At 36.6% G+C, this 22,470-nt stretch overlaps 1 protein-coding gene across 1 annotated transcript in view; it reads left to right on the top strand.

The window, feature by feature from the left end:
- The window catches only part of LOC107562711 (BMP/retinoic acid-inducible neural-specific protein 3-like), a 78,505-nt gene that overhangs the window by 31,738 nt on the left and 24,297 nt on the right, over positions 1–22,470 (top strand). Inside the window, exon 5 of the mRNA XM_016247403.1 lies at positions 6,568–6,804. Within this exon, the coding sequence (XP_016102889.1) occupies positions 6,568–6,804 (237 nt within the window). The remainder of the gene's footprint in view (positions 1–6,567; positions 6,805–22,470) is intronic.

Here is a 22,470-nt window from a genome sequence, read left to right on the forward strand (position 1 = left end):
TTGCTAAATTTAGCAACTTTTCACACTACCCTAGCAACTTTTTCTTCCAAAAGCACCTAGCAACAAATTTTGCTGTTTTAAAAATTTATTTGGCAACTTTTAGCAACTTTTGATAAGTGACTCAAACGATAAAAAGGCACACATTTTCCATCTAAATCACACAAAATAAGGAAACCAAAGATGCCTAGCATTACACAATTCACATGAATTAAGTTATTGCTATTTGCAATTGTTTAATTTAATAATAATAATTGAATATTTGAATAATTGTTCATTTATGATACACCTTGTTAGTAGCTTGTACCTGTGATTGTTGATCAGTTAGTACACTGTAAAAAAAATATCTAGAAAAATGGAAAAGGTACTAGTTATTTTCCAGGACATTATCCGTTATCCATTATTCATTATCCATTGTAACCCTGTAACCCGAAAACACAAAATGCTATGCGTAATTTAAAATGCAGGTAAAAAAACCCCCTGAAAAATCAATATGGAAAATTCCTTCATATTAACATAGATTGTGCCCTATTATTATACTAACTGCTAATACACTGCTTAAAACTATAATTGTTCAGAATGTGTAGTTTTACTAGTTTACTAGCTAATAAAAAAAACTTAAATTGTAATTGTTAAAAAATGTGTAAATGTTCAATAATTCAATGTTGTATTTAAAAATACAGTTATTTATATTTTAATATTATATTACATTATTTTATTTTATGAACAAATCTAAATTAACACATAAAATATTTGTTTCCTGAGATTTTATGTAATTTTGCATCATCATTATGTAATAATGTCATTGTGCAATGACATCACAATGTAATTTATCAACTTTTAGCAACAATTTGACTTTCCTTTAGCAACTTCCCCCGAAAATTAGTTCAACACTGAACCGTGCCTTCATCAGTTCTTCCACAGTATCACGCAGCAGAATAATAGTCCTCCGCTGCTGCAGTTGAATGGATTCTTAATGCATTTATTGCAACTACTTTTAATCTTTTTTCATCAATCAAACAGGCTAATGAATAGCTGGACAGAACTCATACTGGGGCAGAGTCTAGACAGGGCTTTCTTCTGTGTAGATATAAATTATATTTATTGCATCAGCTGGGCATGGCAGGGTATGATATGACAGCTGTCTTAGCCTACCCTGCTCACCTCAAGTCTTTTTTTTTTTTAAGAAATTGATTAATTAATTTGTTTCAAAATAAATATTTGAAACACTAAGACAAAAAGAAAAGAATAATACATTTGCTTGGGTATAGCCTATATAAGCCTATGTTCACGCAAGTACTGTCATTCTGACTGACAACCGGAGAACAACAGATATTAAATAGCCTACTGTTAGAGTTATATTAATGTAGTCTTGTGTTTTATTAAAATTGATTATAATTGATATCTCAAAAGGATATGCACTTGTGCGCAGCGTGAGCTGTGAGAACAACATTAAGGTGAGTAGTCACTCTAGTTCACACAGTTCCAATAAATTGTGATGGGTTAGCCTAATTAAACTCAATAAACAGACAGACGCGACTACAGTCAAGCGCAGACCAGTATTGAAGTGCACAGGAAATAAGCAACAGTCATATTTAAAGCAGTTTAAATTAATATTGAGTACTGATTGATGTTCACTTGGATTTTTTCCCCATCGAGGGGAAATAACTTAATAGGCTACTCTGTCATTTATAGTCGTATGGTAAAATTTATATTTTTAATTGTGTAATGTTACGTTCAAAATAACTACAAAATGTCATGCCTTTGAAAAATAAAGAGAACAACAGAATGCGCAGCTTTAGCGCGTCTCGGTCTCCTCGAGCATCTTTCTGGCGCATGCCACAAACATCAACCACAGCGAATACTTGTCTTTTAAAAGGCTTCATATAAGCGTTAAATGCATCATATAATTCACTTTGGAATAAATCACAGTAGGCCTATGTATCATGATAAAAAAAAGCGACTTTACAGTCTGGAAATACTTTAGGCTATAGCAAATTATTTCTCGGACCCCCTATCACTTTAAGAACTGCTGGTCTACACAGAAAAAAGACCTGTCTAGACTCTGCCCCAGTACGAGTTGTGTCGAGCTATTCATTAGTCTGTTTGATGAGAAAAATTTGAAATTGATAACATGGGTTATTAGTCCATACAACTGCAGCAGTGGAGGACTATTATTCTGCTGCGTGATACTGCAGAACAACTGATGATGGCATGGTTCAGGTTTGACCTTCGGCTGACCAATCAGCAGAAAGGGGCGTTCAATTCCCGCCCACGTGTAGAAATCGAATATTCAAGCTGTTTATTAATTTGTCCACCCATGAACGAAAAACGAAAATTTAAGCTGAATTCTCATTTTTCGTTTTTTGAAAGAGGAGCTATTTTCTCATTTTTCTACTTTCAATATTAAATCAAAAAACGAATGATCGAATGATACACGGATTGTCCATGTTAGCTCAGCTCCATTAACTAATATTAAAACATACAACTTTAGTTCATGTTAAATAATGTAGTTTGCTAATGTTAACTAATTACTTTACTTATTGTAGCGTGTTACCTCAAACCTTAATTGGTATATTTATATGTCAGTCAAATTTCCTGTGGGCAGTTCTTGACCAGAATACGTTGCAATGCAGACCAAGTCAAAAGTCTGGCTGCGACAGACCTGAGAAACGCATCACTTGTCTTCACATTTTCAACAAGCAAGTGAAGAGTTATCAAAATACAGGCAATTAGACTTGCATTAATGCACCTCACACTCTCGTGACAGCAGTGTCACCACAAGTCAGAGGTGGTCGGAACAACAAAAAGAAGAGAGAAAGAAACAGGACTGAAAGGAGCAAAAAGGAAGGTTTTTAAGCCTCTAGCCGTTGCTAATTATACATGTGGCCTGCGCCAATTTCCACTGCCTTCTTGACATTGACATTTAAATGATCAACCCACTTAATACTGCCATCTCCTGAAGCAAGTTTCCTGCTGCACAGATTCGTGTAACTACTTTAATGAGCTAGCCATAGGGTTCGGCACCAAAGCTTATCTTTTGCTGAGTACTTGGGGAAGAAAATGTAAGGGGGAAACAGTTGGAGAGAGAGGAGTTTGGCCTATATTTGTGCATGTTTGTATCGGTTCTTTCTGCATTCTTTCATTCACTTCTTGGGGCTTCCCTGAATATTTTCAATCAAAGTGCCATGTCCTTTTAGAGAGTAGAATGTAGACCCTTTAAAATTAGGACATCAAGCCGTCAATACCATAGAGGACTGAAATAATCCACAGGAAAGATTCCTCTCGTTCGCTTTAAAAAGACTGTGGAGGAGGGGGCACAAGAGCAGCTATTCAGCAGTCTCCGGTATGAAAGCCATCCAAGTCGGTCTCTTTTGTGAGGCTCCCCACACTGTTGGCTCTCTACCCAGCAGAAGCCAAAGCTTAAGACGAAGACTGCATCTAATTACGTCTCTTGTTTTTCACAATCCGACGAATAAATACTGAGGAACACATCATAAATATTCACACTGGGAAGGGAACTCAAAAAGGCTGAATATGAAGGCAAAAGGCATTGATTCTTTCTTGGAGGATGTCAGACCTGGTAAAGCTGTGAAGAGCGTTTTCTCAGATAATATAATTAGCAGGTGTTCAGCACCCACAGCTGGGCTGTGAAATCTGAATCTTTCACGTGGTGGAACGGCTTGTGGATTCATGTATTCAGCACTGAATGCTTTCATGAGTAATTCATAGGTGAGTATTGATGAGGAGGCCTTAGGAGATCACATCTAAAAAAAATTAATAGAGGGGGTTCTGCTCTCCAAATTGTTTGTGTGGATTTTTTTTTACATGTTATTATCAAGTTTGGCTGGGAACTTTATTAGAAATTGCAACCATTATCATTTAAAATGTTTTTTTTTCTGTAAGAAATTCATTATCTTAGACAAGTATGCATTAAACTGATTAAATGTGCAAGTATGGACATTTACATTGTTATAAAAACAATTTCTGAGAAATACTGTTCTTTTAAACCTTCTATTCATTAAATAATTCTGAAAAAAGTTTCCACAAGAATATTAAGGAGCACAACAGGTTTCATCATTGATGAAAGTAATAAGAAATGTTTCTTAAGGACCAAATCAGCATATTAAAATGATATTAGCATCATGTGACACTGAAAACTGGAGTAATGGCTGTTAAAATTTTAGCTTTGTCATCACAGAAATAAATTATATTTGTATATTAAAATGGAAAACAGCTATTTTAACTTGTAATATTAATTCAGAATATTACTGTTTTTACAGTATTTTTTTATCAAATAAATGAATCTTTTTTCAAAAACACTTAAAAATCTTACAATTATTTTGCACTGTACATTATATAAGATAGATATGATAGAATTATTACTTTTTTAAGGCAAATTCAAAATACAGATTCATGAAAAATAAAAATATGACTTTTTTACTGATAAGTTCACCTGCCATTGGCAAGTGTGGCAAAAAAAATAAAATTTTGACCCTGTTTACAACTGTTCCATCTTGTTACCGCTTTGTTACAATTTCTCAAATAATTGATAATTTGTTTTCTGGGCAAATGTAAATTCTTCTTTTGCCTGCTATCAAAATATCTAATCAGGCAGGAGAATTCCACAATAGCCGCATTGATTCCCTGTCTGTAGCGTGCCTGCAGTTCATGACAGAGGTTTACGGCCGAATGACCTTGCCACGGAGATTGTTGGTCTTTATTCATCCCATTACCCCATTACTGCGCTGACATAGCAGACCTCACCGTCCCAAATAGGACTCCCATCACTGATGCTGTTAGAGCAGTCAGGCTGCCTGCCTCTCTGACCCACTTTAAATCCTGTCTGTTTCTCAACGCAGCCTGTCCTGTATTGCCAAGCCAAATCGGGACTATGAATCAATAGTAATGTGTCTTTATTGCAGTGGTGTTTTTAACAGTCTGGGAAGCAAAGGTTTTAAAAGTTTTTTTAGACAGAAATAAATAAAGAAAAAGCCCTGAGTGTGATAATACACACACATACAGTATCACGTTCACAAACAGTCTACATCTGGTTCACCACCTAAAGTCAAGTCTTAATTAAAATGCACCTGAAATTACACTGCAGCTTGAACTTTGAAATGTTGAACTGTTTAGTGCGTCTGTTATGAAATTAGTTAAATTAAAGATTAAAGATGCACCTCCATGTACTTATGACCCTCATGATACCTGAAGTAGATCTGTCGATATATATATATTTTACGGCCGAATGACCTTGCCACGGAGATTGTTGGTCTTTATTCATCCCATTACCCCATTACTGCGCTGACATAGCAGACCTCACCGTCCCAAATAGGACTCCCATCACTGATGCTGTTAGAGCAGTCAGGCTGCCTGCCTCTCTGACCCACTTTAAATCCTGTCTGTTTCTCAACGCAGCCTGTCCTGTATTGCCAAGCCAAATCGGGACTATGAATCAATAGTAATGTGTCTTTATTGCAGTGGTGTTTTTAACAGTCTGGGAAGCAAAGGTTTTAAAAGTTTTTTTAGACAGAAATAAATAAAGAAAAAGCCCTGAGTGTGATAATACACACACATACAGTATCACGTTCACAAACAGTCTACATCTGGTTCACCACCTAAAGTCAAGTCTTAATTAAAATGCACCTGAAATTACACTGCAGCTTGAACTTTGAAATGTTGAACTGTTTAGTGCGTCTGTTATGAAATTAGTTAAATTAAAGATTAAAGATGCACCTCCATGTACTTCATGATATCATGATACCTGAAGTAGATCTGTCGATATATATATATATATATATATATATATATATATATATATATATATACACACACCCACACACAGTAATAAATAAAAGCTACACAAATTATATACATAGTTTTTTGTGTTATGCATATGTTGCTGGTAGGTTTAATGAAAAAGTAATATAAACATTATAGTAAATATTAAATATGAATATATTAAATATTATAGTGTTAGTGGCTTGTTGATTCAGCTTTGCCATCACAGGAATAAATTACATTTCAAAATATATAAAAATACAAAACCATTATTTAAAAAATCTAACCAATTCTGAACTTTTGAGCAGTGGTATATTCCAATTTACCACTGAATTACCAATTTACCATGCAAAAATTCCACTTTCCCTTGTCATTTCAGAGGTCCACCTCATGCCACTGCATTACTGTATTGTTCTAAATGGATACTTAAAATAGAAAACATTTTACATTGAGAGTTAAGTGGGTAGAGAGACAGACAGAGTGCTGAGAGAGGAGAGGATAGCCAGAGGGCAGATGATGGGTGGGTTCATAATGGTGTCATATGACTCAGAAATTGATTTTTTTCAACCGTCCATACGGGAATCTCAGACCTATTGGGGATTTGAGATGTTGGCCAAACATATTAGCACATCCAAACACCATTCTGAACTTGTTTACCAACCTAGCAGCAGACAAACAGTGCTATGTAGCTTACAAAATCTCTTATCTGGTCTTAGAATCAGATTTCAGTTTAGTTCACAGAGTCTAACATGGCAGTAAACTGATTTTTCTCTCTTCCCACATGCACAGGTCTACAGGATGTGCTTCCTGAGTTTCTGCGGAATCGTTTTGTGGAGGCGGCCCTCAGTTATGTGGCATGTAATTCAGAGGGCGAGCTTCTGTGCCGCAACAATGACTGTTGGTGCCGCTGCTCTGCAAAGTTCCCTGATTGTAACTGCCCCTTCGCAGATATCAAAGCCATGGAGGAGAGTCTACGTAAGAGCAAAGAGTCCTGGATCAACCTCAACAATGACTTCATGGACTCAGGTAGGTTAATCCAATGGCCATGAAAGTGTTCAAATCTGCTGTATAATCTCTGGGGTTATAACACCTTTCCACACACTGGATTAAATGGGAGAGTGGAACTTCTCAGGTTTAAAATAACAGGTAAATCTCACTGGTGGTGACAAATGATTGATATACTGTCATATTCCCTCAGCAGCTCTTTCCTGCAGGGTTTCTGAGTTCACTTCAGTGTAAGCAGATGCACTTTGCGCATAAATATACTATGACAAGCACATCGCAACACAGACATAACTTTGATGCGCTACCGCTGCGCCACAGCTCCAGCAAAGTGTCTTTTAATTACACTTACATTGATAATGCACTGGGTAATGCAGTAGAAATGGGCAGTGGTGTAATGGTTAAGGATCTGTACAGCAAGCACAAGGGCTAGAGGTACAATCCCAGGTGTCCAAAGAAATGGGAGCATTAATGAGAAAACAATCACACTCTGTTACCATTGTGTCCATAGGCAAAGCACTTAACCCTAAAGTACACCTAGGGGATTGTCTCTGCAATTAGTGTACTGTATGCTGCTTTGGATGAAATCCATCTGCTAAATGTTAAGTTCAAGAAAAATAACAACAACCCCTACAGAGTAAATTTATTAAAAAGTTAATGTTATTAATTAATGATATTCATTTCTCAAAGTATCGATCAGAAAAGCAGTCAGTGGGTTCCATTAAAGAAAATAAGTATTTGGGCACTAAAAGCCATTTTAGCCATGCATTCCCAATTTATTCAATTACTCAAATGGTTTGAATGTAATTTAAATGTAATATATGCCATTTATATTATAATTAAGAACAATTTACAGAAAGGTCACATTAAATGACTAAATTCATCAAAAGTGACAGTAAAGACATTTTTAATTAAATGTCTTTACTGAAAAATAGATTTAAAAACAGATTTCAAATAAAAACACTTTTGAAAAAAATCCACATAACATAAAAATAAGAAATGTTTCTTGAGCACCAAATCAGCATATTAGAATGATTTGTGAAGGATTACTTTGAAAAACATCTTTCAAAAACATTTTTTATAATTTTAGCTTTAAAAATGTGTTTTCTGGTTTGTGTGATTGGTCAATTTGTTTCTGAAAACTTTGAAAAGGCCTGCAAGGGCCTACAAGTCAATAACAAATGTAGGCTGCTTTGATAAATGGGCCCCACGTATGAAGTTTAATTCTGAGTTCTTTAAAGTTCACTGACTATGATACATTTGCACCTTGGAGTAGAAATCTAAACCGACGAGAGGGAGGGTTTGTCTGTTTTATTGCTCTGGTTGCGAGAAAACCAGACTGATAAAATCTTCGGTTTGAAAAATGGTGTGGTGTGTGTGAGAGAGAGAGAGAGAGAAAGAGAGAGCAAAACCAAGGTAAAGAGAGCTGAAGAGAAAGAAGCATGGAAAGATGGCACCTCAGGTTTTTCTCCTAGCTGAGCGTTTCCACATTCAAAGAATGATTCAATCAGCGAGATAAACCCAAGCTGGCTCTAAAAGCTTCTCCTGCTCAGTGATGGAGCATTAATGAAAGCAGCTCAAATCCCTTTAACTGTGGCGCTGCACTCATAAGAACGCATATCTCTTTTCAGCAGGTGAAGTGCTGGACTTGGGAAAAGGGCTCTTTGACCATAGCATATAGCTACAGCGTAAGGGTTTTATTTATCCAGCCTCACAGAAACCTGCCCCTTTTGTCAGGAGGCCAGACGGCAGAGAGAGAACATTCGTTCAGATTTAAAATGGAAAACTGATTGGTCATGCAGGATTTTGATAAACAATATTAAAAATATCTGGAAAAAAACTTAACCAAAACAAAAAACAAATGAGGTTTAACTAAGGTCAGGCACCATGATATCAAGTTTGTACTGTATATATAGTGGCTCCAAAAAGAATTTAAAACTCAAATCACACTTAAAATGTATGAATTTCATTACAATGGATAATTTCAATGACATTTCTGTGATTTTTTTCTTTTTTTAAAGGTTTGCGCTATTAATGTCCTTTTTAAAATGTTTAGTGAAGTAAAAAAAAACAAAAAGAAACACAGATGTTTTGGCTAAAAGCTATGGAAGCTTATTTCTACCGCGGAACAAAAAATGTAAAAAAGATCATTGTGACTTTTTATCTCACAATTCAGACTTTTTTCTAAAAATTGTGACTTTATATCTTGCAATTGCAAAACCAGTATTTGAAAAAACAGTACGTGCAAAACCAGTGCTTGACAAAAACAAAAGCTAAACAAAACAATAACCTTCTTTGGTCTTGTAGCCTCCTACACTGTGCATCTCAAAAAGGACAGATAAACACAATCACACCCACACACCAATACAAACAGAGATACTTCAGGGATGTGAAATCATCTTCCCTCACAATCTGCGCCTCAGTGCACTTTGTTCGAAAGCACCACGCATTGACCTTTCCTCAACCAATATCTCCTATTGGATGGCTTTCTAAGGCACAAAATGATTGTAGCACCACCCCTGTTGGTGCAGAATGATCCCCACGCATGGCCTGAGGTCTATTTGTACATGTATTGCAAACTCAACTGTCATAAATAAACATACTATACAGTATATCAAGGTATAAGACTTCCACTTCAAGATCTGACCAGTGTTGTTTGATAAATATAATTCAATGACACTAATATATCAGTTTGAGTCTAGTGTATGCATCAGAACATGCCAAATCAAAGCTGGACAGTACTAACCTGTTCATTCTGGTAAATATGTAATGTCTAGTGTTCCATTACGGCTTTTAATCCATATTTAGATTGATCGATTTTTCTGTTTACGTCACATACTTTAGAGAATTAGTCATAATTCTGGTGCATATCCCATTAAATTATGCTGACCAGATGTGCATTTAGAGTGGAACTGTTCATTTATGATGCGCAAACGCACTGTTAGAGCTGGGAATTGTTTCCAAAAAGAATCCATTCCGGCACGTTAGGAATCGAGAATCGATTCCAAAGGATGGAATTGACTCCATCAAAGGGAATCAACTTCTATTCATTGCCTTGTCAGTTCAATAGAGCTAATCATTGGGGTGCTTCTCAAACGGAAGGACACATCCTAGTGAGGATGCGTCTTTCCTAATCCAGTCCTTCTGTTGCCTCAAGGTTGTCACACATATTTCTAAAACTCGCTGTCATGGTATGTCATGCCGAAACATTCAAATAAAGCAGTCACACATTATTTTAAGGTTCAATTCTCACAAAATTTTGCCTAAATAAACTTGTTTACAATAAAAACAATAAAAATGTGCTGCTTAGTGATAGATAGTAAAGTAGTTGTTGAATTTAGGTATTGGGTAGGATTAGGGATGTAGAATATGGCCATGCAGAATATGTGCTTTATATGTACTAATATATAGCTGGTATGTTAATAATATGCATGCTAATAAGCAGCTAGTTAATAGTGAGAATTGGTCCCTATACTAAAGTGTTATCAATAAAGCCATGCGAGTGAATGCTGTAAGGGAAACAGGTCAATTTAGCTCAAAGGGAATCATTTAAGATTTTAAAGGGAACTCCACCATTAATATGTAAGGGAATTAGGACAGAATCACTGTTTTACCGCTGATCACTGAGACGGCCAGATTGAGGTGGGGGGAGAAGTCAATCCGTAGAGCTTGCGATCACTATCACATGTTTCCATGTGGCGGTCACGCTGTGCATCTCTTTTGACCATTATTCTTGATAACTTGCCCCAAAATTGACAATCTCCTTGGAATTGTCAATGTGTTCTTTTGTGTTAATGTTGAAAACTGTTCTGTGACAGAGGGGTTTAGGCTTGCTTCAGACTGGCTAATGCTCGGGTCTGATTTATGACATCCTGTTGTCTTGGGCCTCTGTGGAATTTTTGTGCTCCTAATGTTTCAACCATGTTTGACCAAATCTTAGATTGTCTGATTCGGTCTGATATCCTACAATGCATATTGCTGATTATTACATTTCATTCACTTAAAGCAGCATTATGTAACTTTTGGCACTATAGCGGTTAATAAACAGAACTGCACACATCCCGCGGAAGAACATTTCAACCGGAGCTACTTCTCTAAGTTTATGTCTATGGCGATTCATGCAGGTATGTGTTACTCCGCAGCGGTGACGACCCGACCAGGCTACAATAGTCCAAATATAAGTACTTATTATAAGTGTACTGTAGTGATTCGGAATAAGACAAAAACTCGGTTTGGAAAATTAATTCATGATGTACTCGCTCATTATATAAATTTTGCAGATTTTGAACAGAGAAAAAGTTACATAGTGCTGCTTTAAGTTAATGAGGATTGCTGCCAGTATCATTCTGTTTTTCTGCATGTCGAACAGCATCCGACTGACAAATATTGATTAGCCTATGTCTTGGACAAACAAATAGCCATAACACACAGCTGTAGGCCATGCTTAAGCTGTTCCTTCCTACCAGTGAAGAAGAGTGATATGCATCATATGATTGATTCCATACTAGGATATCCGCCCTTCCATTACCATATATGGACAGCAGGGTATTTCTATTCATAAAGATAAACAGAAAACATGGCTGACTGTTGTTAAAAGTCGCCACAGGTGTTCCCTTTCGTGGAACTTCGAACTGCGTCCTCTAGGGGTCGCTATGGGGAACGCCTCGTCGTGACCTGTGTCTGAAGCCTACATTGAAAAAACACCAACTTGTTTGGCCGGCGACAGCCATGACGTCACTACCGTCGCAACTAGTATAAAATAGGCTTCGGTAGCGCACATCACCACTTTCTTCGTCTTCACTGACCGTTCTGTTTGAAGCGTGCATTCCAAAAGCAAAGTAAGAGTATTTTTTTTCCTACTATGGCGAGTACTAGCGGAGCGTTTAGAAAGTGTGTACATCCGTGTCAGCGGTTTCTGACACCCGATGATTCACACGATCTATGCGTTGTTTGTTTGGGCGAGGAGCACGCACGCGATGTCCTCGAGCGGGCAATCTGCGTGCACTGTGAATAAATGATTAAGACCTGATAAGTCACATGTAGGTTGCATACATAATATGGAGATATATATATATATAGCAATGATTAGTTGCTTGAGATGTCTTGAGTTGCTTGAGATGTCTTCGAGGAGGCAATCTGCGTGCATTGTGAAAGCTTTTCGCTGAAAAAGCTCCGATCTCGTTTGTCTCTCTTCTCGAGTGGAGAGGGAGAACCATCGGTTTCCCGTGGCTCGGGACCCGCCACTGCTGAGGCACGGAGGAGAATGTACGAGTTATGCGAATATCGAGTCAATGCGCGAAAGCGGCTATGGGATGATGCCCCCTGTGGAAGAGACGCTAGCTATCTATAAGTAGGCTCTTGGTCGTATTCCCTGGAAGAAATCCTTCATGATTCTAGGCCCTGGCGCCACCTCCGAGGAGGCTTTTTATGGCACAGCTGGTACGGTGGCCCCTGCCATCCCGCAGTTCTGGGCACCGAGCCAGCCGCCCTCATTACACCAGAGGTCAATCTCGAGAGACTGATTCCCATGGTAGACTATTGGTAGCCTGGGTTCTACTACCAATCTTGTCCCAGTGGGACCTGCACACTGTGAGGCTCTAGTAATGTCCCTTGGCAGCCTAGGCTTCTGGCCATAGGGAGTAATGTAAAGTCCAGGACAGAGGCAACTCCCATAGCGCCATGGTTCTGGCTTGCACTCCCCTCAGCATGGCGGCGTGGGTATACCGTTCCCCATAGCGACCCCTAGAGGACGCAGTTCGAAGTTCCACGAAAGGGAACGTCTCGGGTTACTTATGTAACCATGGTTCCCTGAGGGGAACGAGACACTGCGTCCTCTAGCTTTTGTGCCATGCTGCGGACACAAGCTTCAGACGAAGAAGTGATGATGTGCGCTACCGGCGCCTATTTTGTACTAGTTGCGACGGTAGTGACGTCATGGCTGTCGCCGGCGAAACAAGTTGGTGTTTTTTCAATGTAGGCTTCAGACACGGGTCACGACGAGGCGTTCCCCATAGCGACCCCTAGAGGACGCAGTGTCTCGTTCCCCTCAGGGAACCATGGTTACATAAGTAACCCGAGACGTTTTTATAAGACTAAAGTGCTTTAAATGGGGAACACTTGTGATGGTGTAGCCTTTAGCATCACGCTACAAAATATATATTTGTCAAAATTTCTATGCTTTAATGGTATTTGCAAGTAAGTTCTGAAGAAATGTCATGTGTAATGTATATTTTCCTAACACTACACACTTATATGCACCTTTTATAGTGTGCAATTAAATTTTTTAGTATTTTTGTAAAAATAATTCACATTTTGTTAACAAAACGGCATTTTATACAGTGGCAAGAAAGGATTGATGATGGTTGTGTAAAGGTACAGAATAAAGGAAAATAATATTGATTGGGGACGTATGTGAAAAGAAGTGTGAAATGTTTGCAGGATGGAGACAGAATCATGAATGAGCAGTTTGTAGCAAATCAGACGAGGCAATAAAATGAATGGGAGCTTGTGATTGTATTTCACTTGTCCTTTGGGAGTCTCAAATTGACGTGATATTAGATAATGCTTCAGTTTCAAGTCGGCATAAAAGATTCTTCTCTATTGTGAGGTATATTCAATTGAAACTACTTGAATGACGAAAGAAATGCAGGACGGGACTTGATTTAGTTCAGTGGAAATTGGTTGAATCGTTGTTGTTGTGGTTTTGTTAATGGGAAAAATACTAGCATTTCTGTAATTTTTTTTCTTTATGATTTAAAATAATTCCAGTATTATTTTAGTAGTACTAAGCGTTCACATAAGCACTTTAGTTGGAGCAAAAGGTTAAACATTCCATGATTGATCGTGTTTACAACAGTAAATTCAGTATTTAAAAGTCAAGAGGTCTGGCAGTATAAAACTCCTGTGTTCCTCATCCTTTAATTCACAGCTTGATTAGCTGAACTCTTCCATTATGTTAATTAGAAACTGGCTCAAAGTTCCGTGGTGTTATTTGATACATGGTACCACCAACAATCAACCTGGCAACATTGTTATCCTCATCAGAGTCTGCCAATGGAAATTTTCACTGGGGTTTTGTCCATTTAGGGGCTCAATTAGTTGCTAAAGCTCCCAGCGCCTGTACTCCGATAAGGCACTTTTGCAGTTTGAATGTGACAGATAGCAATAAACAACAAATGAAGGTGTTTTTTCAGTGAATTGGTTTTTTGCTTCAATAAATTGCACTCACTTACCGGGCACTAAGGGTTTTATAAAGAGGATTACACTCTGCACACATATTCTGATATATCCTTCAGTCTCACAAAGACTCGACATTTAAACAGGTTTCCTACATTTCCTACAAGGCCTTCCTTAAGAGAAAATTCAAATTTGCTTCAAACTGTTCGATTAATTATTGTATGTATTGCACATCAAATGTAGCTCACTTAATGAACACATCTCCCATTTGGCATTTGATTAACTTAATACAGGTTGCAAATGGCTTCACCATGCTTCTCATTACCTCATAAACTGAGTAAATCAAAGGTAGATTAGCATGGCACATGTGGTGGATGCTGTTTTTAGGATTAAAGAACAGTGTATGCTGAGTTATCTGGTATATGCAAGATTTTAGGAGTCCATTCACTTCGGGTTGAATCAGCTAGCAGAACGAATGGATTCACCCAGCAACAGCGCTGGTTAGTCTAAGAAGGGATTATACAAAACTGTACTACTGTCATAAACATGATACTTCTCCCCACCAAATCCCACAAGTGCTTCACTTTCCCTAAAGAAGCCAATAAACAACTCAGCGTAGGTCGACCTATCGCATATTCCCAAACGGCGAAAATGGCAGTTTCTTATTTAATATCTGCATGTTGCTTGGGGGAATAATTGCGGCGGATTTAGAAAATGAATTATGCATAGCATGTCCTTCTCTTATGTTGTGCTGTTGCCATTAACTAAGTATGTTTAACAGTTCAGATTCTAATGGGATGTTTAAGATGTCAAGCCATTTTTTTAAGCAGAATAGCAGGTTCATCATTTTGTTTTATAACCAAAATGCCATTTCACCGTTTCAAAATGTTACCTAAAAATACTGCATACTGCAAATATAGCTACTTCTAACTTCTTTTTGGGGGGGGGGGATTATAATTTGTTTATTTATTATTTATGAGGTGTTAGTATGCACATCTAATTTTTCTGAGCTGGAAAGCTTTCTGACACTAGTTTGTGCAGACAATGCTTTTGATTTCTCCTCTTCATTATGGTTAAAACTAATAATAATAATCTTTTATCATTAATATATGATAACTTATGATTGCTTGTTTTTGCCACAGGAAAAAAATAATAAATAAAATAGGTAACTGACTTTTTATCTTACAATTCGGACTTTTTCTTGAGTTTACATTAGAGAAATCTGACTTTTTTCAGAATTGCGAGATATAAAAGTAGAATTGCAAGATACAAATGCACAGTTCTGAGAAAAAAGGTCAGAATTACAAGATGAAAAGACTAAATTGTGAGATATAAACTTGCAATTGCAAGAAAAAGTCTGAATTGTAAGCTAAAAGTCACATTTACTTTTTGTTATTCTGTGGTGGAAAATAAAAAACAGAGTTGCGAGATGTAAACTCAAAATGAACTCTGAGAAAAAGTCAGAATAGCAAGCAATAGCGATATAAACTGAGAATTTCTAGAAAGAATTGTGAGAAAGAAAAATCTGAATTGTGAGATAAAAGTTGCAATTTCCTTTTTCTTTTTCATTTTGTTGGAAATGAGCTTCCATAGATAACACACTTGTTTTGTGATATTCCTAAAGCTCAGAATTCTTCAATCCCTGTGATTACCTTCATACATTCACCATGGATTCTTTGCACTGCTCAGGGCTGCACAACTTAACTAACATATCACCATTTGTTACACACACACACACACACACACACACACACACACACAGAGAGACACTTTTCTTTGTCCTCCCTTATAGGACAGACACTCTATGAGTGGCTTTAGGGAACAGTCACTCTTGTGCATCTCAGAAAAGTCCAGAAACTTTTGCAAAGGGTTTCTAGAAACTTCAGGATGTTGCTGTCAGGGAATTGTTGTTGAGCAAGGGAAGAGGATGGACAGTGCAGAGCACAGTCAGGAAGATGGTTTCTAGAGAAAGGCATTGTTTGAAGCTCCACACACACACACACACACACACACACAGAGAGAGACACTTTTCTTTGTCCTCCCTTATAGGACAGACACTCTATGAGTGGCTTTAGGGAACAGTCACTCTTGTGCATCTCAGAAAAGTCCAGAAACTTTTGCAAAGGGTTTCTAGAAACTTCAGGATGTTGCTGTCAGGGAATTGTTGTTGAGCAAGGGAAGAGGATGGACAGTGCAGAGCACAGTCAGGAAGATGGTTTCTAGAGAAAGGCATTGTTTGAAGCTCCTGTCAGGAGCTCTACTGACCTTCTGTCTCACTGTGGTTCCCATTGGGCCCAGACTGACAGATAGGTCCCGGCTTAGGGATATCATCTTCAGCAAGGTCCAATGCTGGATGCTGTAGATGTTTCCAAAGGCCTCTGTGGGTGTGCAGTCAGTTCCTAGTCATGTAGGACAGCTCCATAACACACTGACAACATCTCGACACCCACTCACACTTACGTACACAGTGTAAGCACACTCATACACACACTCAGGGTTTGACAGTCTAATGCCATAGGAGAACCTTTTGAAGTTGCACAAAGAACTACTTTTTTTTCTCAATGTACTGTATAAACTGATGCTATTGAAGAAGAAATTTCAATTTTACCCATTTCCTTAAGACTAATTTTCCCCCAAAAAATAGCTTGATGATTTCAGTTTTCTTTTGTACACATTTAGTTGTTAGTTAGTTAGTTGTATTATTATGTCTTATGTTATATAGCTAGTGGGCTTAAACCTACTAGCCAAATGCTAAAGTCAAGCCAAACTGTCATTCAGCTAATTGTTTCATAATTTCTCCTACATCTAAATGTATATAAGAATTTAATTAAAATGAAAATAAAAGGTCAAATATATAGCTCTATGCCAGTGTTATTTTAGTATGATTTAAATAATTTGTTTTTATTAATATTTTGAACCTTTTTTTATTGTAGTAATTGTTGTTTTTGTCATTTTTGGTAACATGATGTACACAGTTATATATTTGTATTTTACATTTTATTTTTACTTACATTTTACAGTTGTTTTTTTTTCAATTGCTTACACACAAAATCGTTACTTGTCACATAATTTCTGAAACCCGACACTCAAACACCAGAACCACACACCAAATCTGCAAAACCATTTGCTAATTCTCGGCCTTTGACTCAGTTTTTAATTTCACAAAACACTTTTTGCAAAACACAATACACAATTCTGTAGCATACAAAAATCTAATAGGAATTAATATTATGGCAAAGGTGTTTGCAAATGTTTGCTTTTGAGAAGTGTTTATGATATTTTGAATGCAGTGCTTCATTTTGCAAGAGATGTGAGGCATTTTGCATTTTGTGTGTGCAATTCTTGGATTTGTGTGTAAAGTTTTGAAAATAAGAGGCAAAATTTTGAAAATGTGTGTAAGCAGTTGAAAAAAACTGTAATGTACATTTAAAGTTGTGATGAAACTGATGTAGTGTCAGATCTTTTCTTCTGTATCATGGCGTACATCTAAGAAGATTGAGTTTTCTTTTTGATTTTGCGGTCAGAAAGATAAACACGCACAGATGAATCATTCAAAATAAGATCAATAACATGCATTTAGAAAACAGATTTTTTGATTTCATGCTGACGTTAATTTTTTATGAGTTTGTTAGCGACATGTAAATACAGCTAAAATATTACTGTAGTTTTGCCTTTTATAAGCAGTATTAGTATTAAAACATGGTGAGAAATAATATTTAGCATTAAGAGAAACAATCCATTTCAACAGAAATGACACAGTAGTCAAGAATTCAGACCCTTGTGTGTCTATGAAAAAAATAATCCATTACATTAATGAAACAAATGTGTTAGCAGCTGCACTTTACGCTTTAAATATTATAGTAAACAAAGTGACTCACATTTAGACAGACATAGAGGTACAAACTATGAAGAAGCTTTATCACATAGTGACACTCCAACTGACAGCTGAGAAACCTTGTTCTGCACAACTGCATAAATTTGCCATGAATTGTGCAGGTGAATCTTGACTTTCTCTAATGAAAAGAACGTAGATCAACCAATGATAAACCAGTTTTCTGAAATATCCCAAGTGTAACTGTGAATCCTATCCAGTCTCTTTCAATCAATATCCCACATACAGTAATGTGTAAATTTGTACTTTTGAAATGGATATATGGCATACATAAGAAGTGCAGCCTTCTGCATTTCAATACAGTAACTGTCATCCAAACTGTTGTCATAGTGTACATCAGGTAATACTAACAGAGTGGACTGTTATACTGACAACATGACTAAGCATTTTGACTATCTTGTTTGTAAACAATGACACAAGGACTTTTCATTCTGATGGCACTGACAGGTTCATTGACATAAATACTTACTTTTGAGAGATGAGCTAAAGATTTTGAGTAAGTTACTGGCTTTTGCAAGTAATCCAGTGTGTGGGGCTATTTGTATGAATTGTTTTGAGAAATGCACATACAGTATTTCTTTGCAAATATTAAGAATGACTCGAGAAATGCACCAAAGCGACTGAGAAAAACTGTTAAAAAAAAGTTTGCTGCAAGATTTCAATATGTATCAAGGATATTACATTTGCTACAGTAGGATGATACCAAGTATACTCAACGCAAACTGCAAATTTTATATGGGGTAAAAATGGGAAACAGTTTCTATATCAATAGTACGGTGGCTGTGAAGTGCCGAACAAATCACAATTCTGAAAACAAAATAACAAATTAAAATGCAAATGCAAGTCTAAAAAACAAAATAACAAGTCAGAAAACACAACGACAAATCAGACAAACCGGAAGAGGTAGGTATAGTTTGAGACAGCGCCATTGGTTTGGGATTACTCACCACTGACTGGACGAGACATCTGTCAATCAACGTATACAAGGAAGAACCAGCCGAAGAACAGCAGAGTCATGGTAAAAAGTTTGAAGATGGTATTAAAGTAGCTCAGTTTAAATGTATTGTATGAATTCATAACTGGAGTCACTTAATCATGCAGATTTATGCTACAAGCTTTTGTAGAATTGTACAGTAAGAAAGTTATTTCCTTTAACCAGGAAATTAACGTTCTTAGAATTGACAAGACAGTTGACCCTGAGAGGTCAGCTAAATATCTACAGCGGATCTAAAATATTCATAATTAATTATAACTAGTTATGATTAATTATTCATATTTCCCATGAGCTGATTCGTTACATTTAGATTTAGTTAAAAGTGGTTGTTACACATCAGCTCCAGTGGTGCAGATGGATAAGCGCATGTCGTTGGCTTTTTGACGCGATCGACTCGGGTTCGATCCCACCTTTTGCCAAACTTTTTTTTTCTCCCTTTTCAAATCTCCTATCACATCGTAAAGGCATTTATTTTCAATAAAAATTAAGGAAATAATCAAAAAGTTGAAAATAAAGTATCAGGTAAGGTTAGGGTAGGAGTGGGGAGGGCTTTATTGTACCAATAAGGTGGCATCCATTTAATTATTAAAATTAAAATTATAATTTACACTCAATACCTTATTATTGCATACTGTTTTATAATGTACTACAATACTGAAGTGCAGATAATTGCCACTATTTGCAACAAGTAGTATACTTAGTAGAAATCCTGCTATTTTAACATAGTGCAAATAGCATAGTAAATGTGAAAATTATGATAACGTGACATAATATCAGATATTGCACGTGTGATACTTTCCCATATTCAAATCGCAATGCCATTTACATTTCAAAAGCATGTGCAGCTGTTTTGAAAGCATTTCAACCCTGCAAAGTGAACAACAGTGGCTGTTTTGTTGTAAGAATCAGCCATGTCCAGATTAATTGCTTTAATTACCATAAAGTTGGTTGAGACGGTCATTGGAGAGGCACAATCAATAAATTAATACATCACTGGAGGATAGGCTTTGATGCATGTTATATAAATTCATCAAAATCAAAAGGCACTTCAGCAGCAGAGGGAAAAGATTGAGTGGTTAATGGTGGGTGAGAAGTATAGGCTTTCCTTGCGTGTCAGAGATGCTCAGTCAACGGCTACTTATCATGTCCACACTTCTTTTGTTCTGTCTTACTTGTTTTGGATGGGAAGCTTTACAATCAAGGTTTGCAGATCTTTACTGTCCTTTTAAGTCATTTCTCTAGCATCAGTCCATGTAATGTTAACGTATACCACTGTCAGAAAATGAACTTTTCCATTATGGTGAACTTATGAAAGGGTTAAAGTTGAGCTGGTTAGCAATTTCTTTCTTCTGACAGGCCATACATTACCATACATTAGAGATATTTTTTATTTATCAATGTTGGGTCATTATTGGATATATTTTTAGAGAATGTTGCATATTTAATTTATGCATGTTCATTTCCCCTATATGTCTTATCTTTGTCATATAACACTCAATTGAAGTTACTGTAAACATCACACAGTTAACTAAGGGAAAAAATCAATACATTATTTTTTTCTTCCAATACATTATAATATTTGATGCCTAAATTCACTGCATTTCGAATGATAATTTAGCTATTAGTTTTTTATTTTTTATTTATTACAAAATACAATATTACAAAAGACAAAAATAGCAGAAAGTATGTAATCAGTTGTGCCCTTTTTCATTTATGTTAAATGCACTAACATGTAACTCATAATTTAAAATCAGTATCAGCTTCTTTTTTTTTTAATGTGACAATATGCATAACTTGGCCGATAATAGAATACATATAGATGATAAAAAAAACAGCCTCCACATTTTACATTTCAGCAAGTTTTTGCCCCCAAACCTCAATTTATTTCTTATCAGTGAGAAAGAGCCTCTAATGTTGTTCAATCAGGTTGTGCTTGTTGTGGATCACTATATGCATCCTTCAGCAGAGGTTGTGGTCCTCTATGCGATATCTGTGAACCCAATAAAACTGTAATTGTATGGGTCAAATATTGGCCTTTCCAATATCCAACAAATGTGACGTCAACCAAAACCAGCGGATCTAGGGTGATCATGAGTCACTCTGGACCCAATAAATACAATAAATCTGGTCAGGCAGAAAATAAATAGTGGCTGCCTGCTATTTCCAGCATACTTATCTTGTGATCGTAGTCTTTGTGCAAAGCATCCAGTCTGTGGACAGGTTTTCATTGACAAGCAAATACTCAAACTCCCACACAAAGGATGTTTTTCAGCCTTTTTAGAGGAGGTAGCAAAATATAAATGTCAACCCTGAAAAATAAAAGTAGGATATGTGAACATCACAGTATGACAGTTTGGTGTCACCTTGGCGCAATGACATGTGGAACAGCGAGATTAGGGCAGAGTTTAACTGCTTACTGCATGTCAGATTGTCTTTAATGTGACTAAACTAAGTTCCACGCCTGACCTAAAACACGCAGAATGCAGCAAAAGAAGCATAACAGGGTGAAATTGTTCCCACTAAACAACATCGTCTGTGCTGCTTTATTGTCTGAAAATAAAAAAGAAAAGTGTAGATTTACTTCCCAAAGTCTAAAAAAAAGCAAGCAAGAAAGAAAGAGAAAGACAGGCAGAGGTTAATTGCTTACTGCATGTCAGATTGTCTTTAATGTGACTAAACTAAGTTCCACGCCTGACCTAAAACACGCAGAATGGTGGGTGAAATTGTTCCCACTAAACAACATCGTCTGTGCTGCTTTATTGTCTGAAAATAAAAAAGAAAAGAGTAGATTTACTTCCCAAAGTCTAAAAAAAAGCAAGCAAGAAAGAAAGAGAAAGACAAGCCAACAAACACCATTTAAGTTGATAAAGGCTACAAATGCATTCTTCAAGAAGAAAGCCTGAAACGTATCCTCACGCTCCCCCACTGTGATTGCTAAGATTTATGGTTTGCCACAAGCTTTTTACTGGCTTTGAGATATTTCATGTAATTGCTGGTACATCAGAATAGAAGAGAGCACTGGTGGTATTCCCCTGCTCTTTACAGCTCTGTTGAATTATATATTTGCTTGGATCAATAAAAACCACTAATATTAGCATTCACATGTGTAGCAGTTGCTCTATAGTGGAGCTGGAAAATCAAGGTCATTTGCTTCCTCAGATCGCACAAAAGAAGAAAAGCAAGACAGACTAATTGAAAGTCATATCCGCACTGTGATGATGTTCATGATGATGAGTTTAAGCAGACATACATAATTTTCTCTGGAACTCTGAGCAGTCCATTCACTGCCATCACTGACTGTTATAAATGAGAGAGATGCGATTCAGTGTGACACAGCAATGGCAGGAGTTAAATATAGTGGAAACTGGGATAGTTGTCATGAAGTTGTCATATAAGGGCTGCTTCTCAAAAGCTAGAATGTTTTAAGTCAAAAGTCAATTTACCTAAATGTATGTTCTCTCCAGAAATGGTTTTGTAAGTATCAAAAATCTAGTTCAAATTATATATTATTATATTATGTTTTATATCATATCATATCATATCATATCATATCATATCATATCATATCATATCATATCATATCATATCATATCATATCATATCATATCATATCATATCATATCATCAC

This window comes from Sinocyclocheilus grahami, unplaced genomic scaffold (genome assembly GCF_001515645.1).
Source record: "Sinocyclocheilus grahami isolate Dianchi unplaced genomic scaffold, SAMN03320097.WGS_v1.1 scaffold834.1, whole genome shotgun sequence".
Lineage (NCBI taxonomy): Eukaryota > Metazoa > Chordata > Actinopteri > Cypriniformes > Cyprinidae > Sinocyclocheilus > Sinocyclocheilus grahami.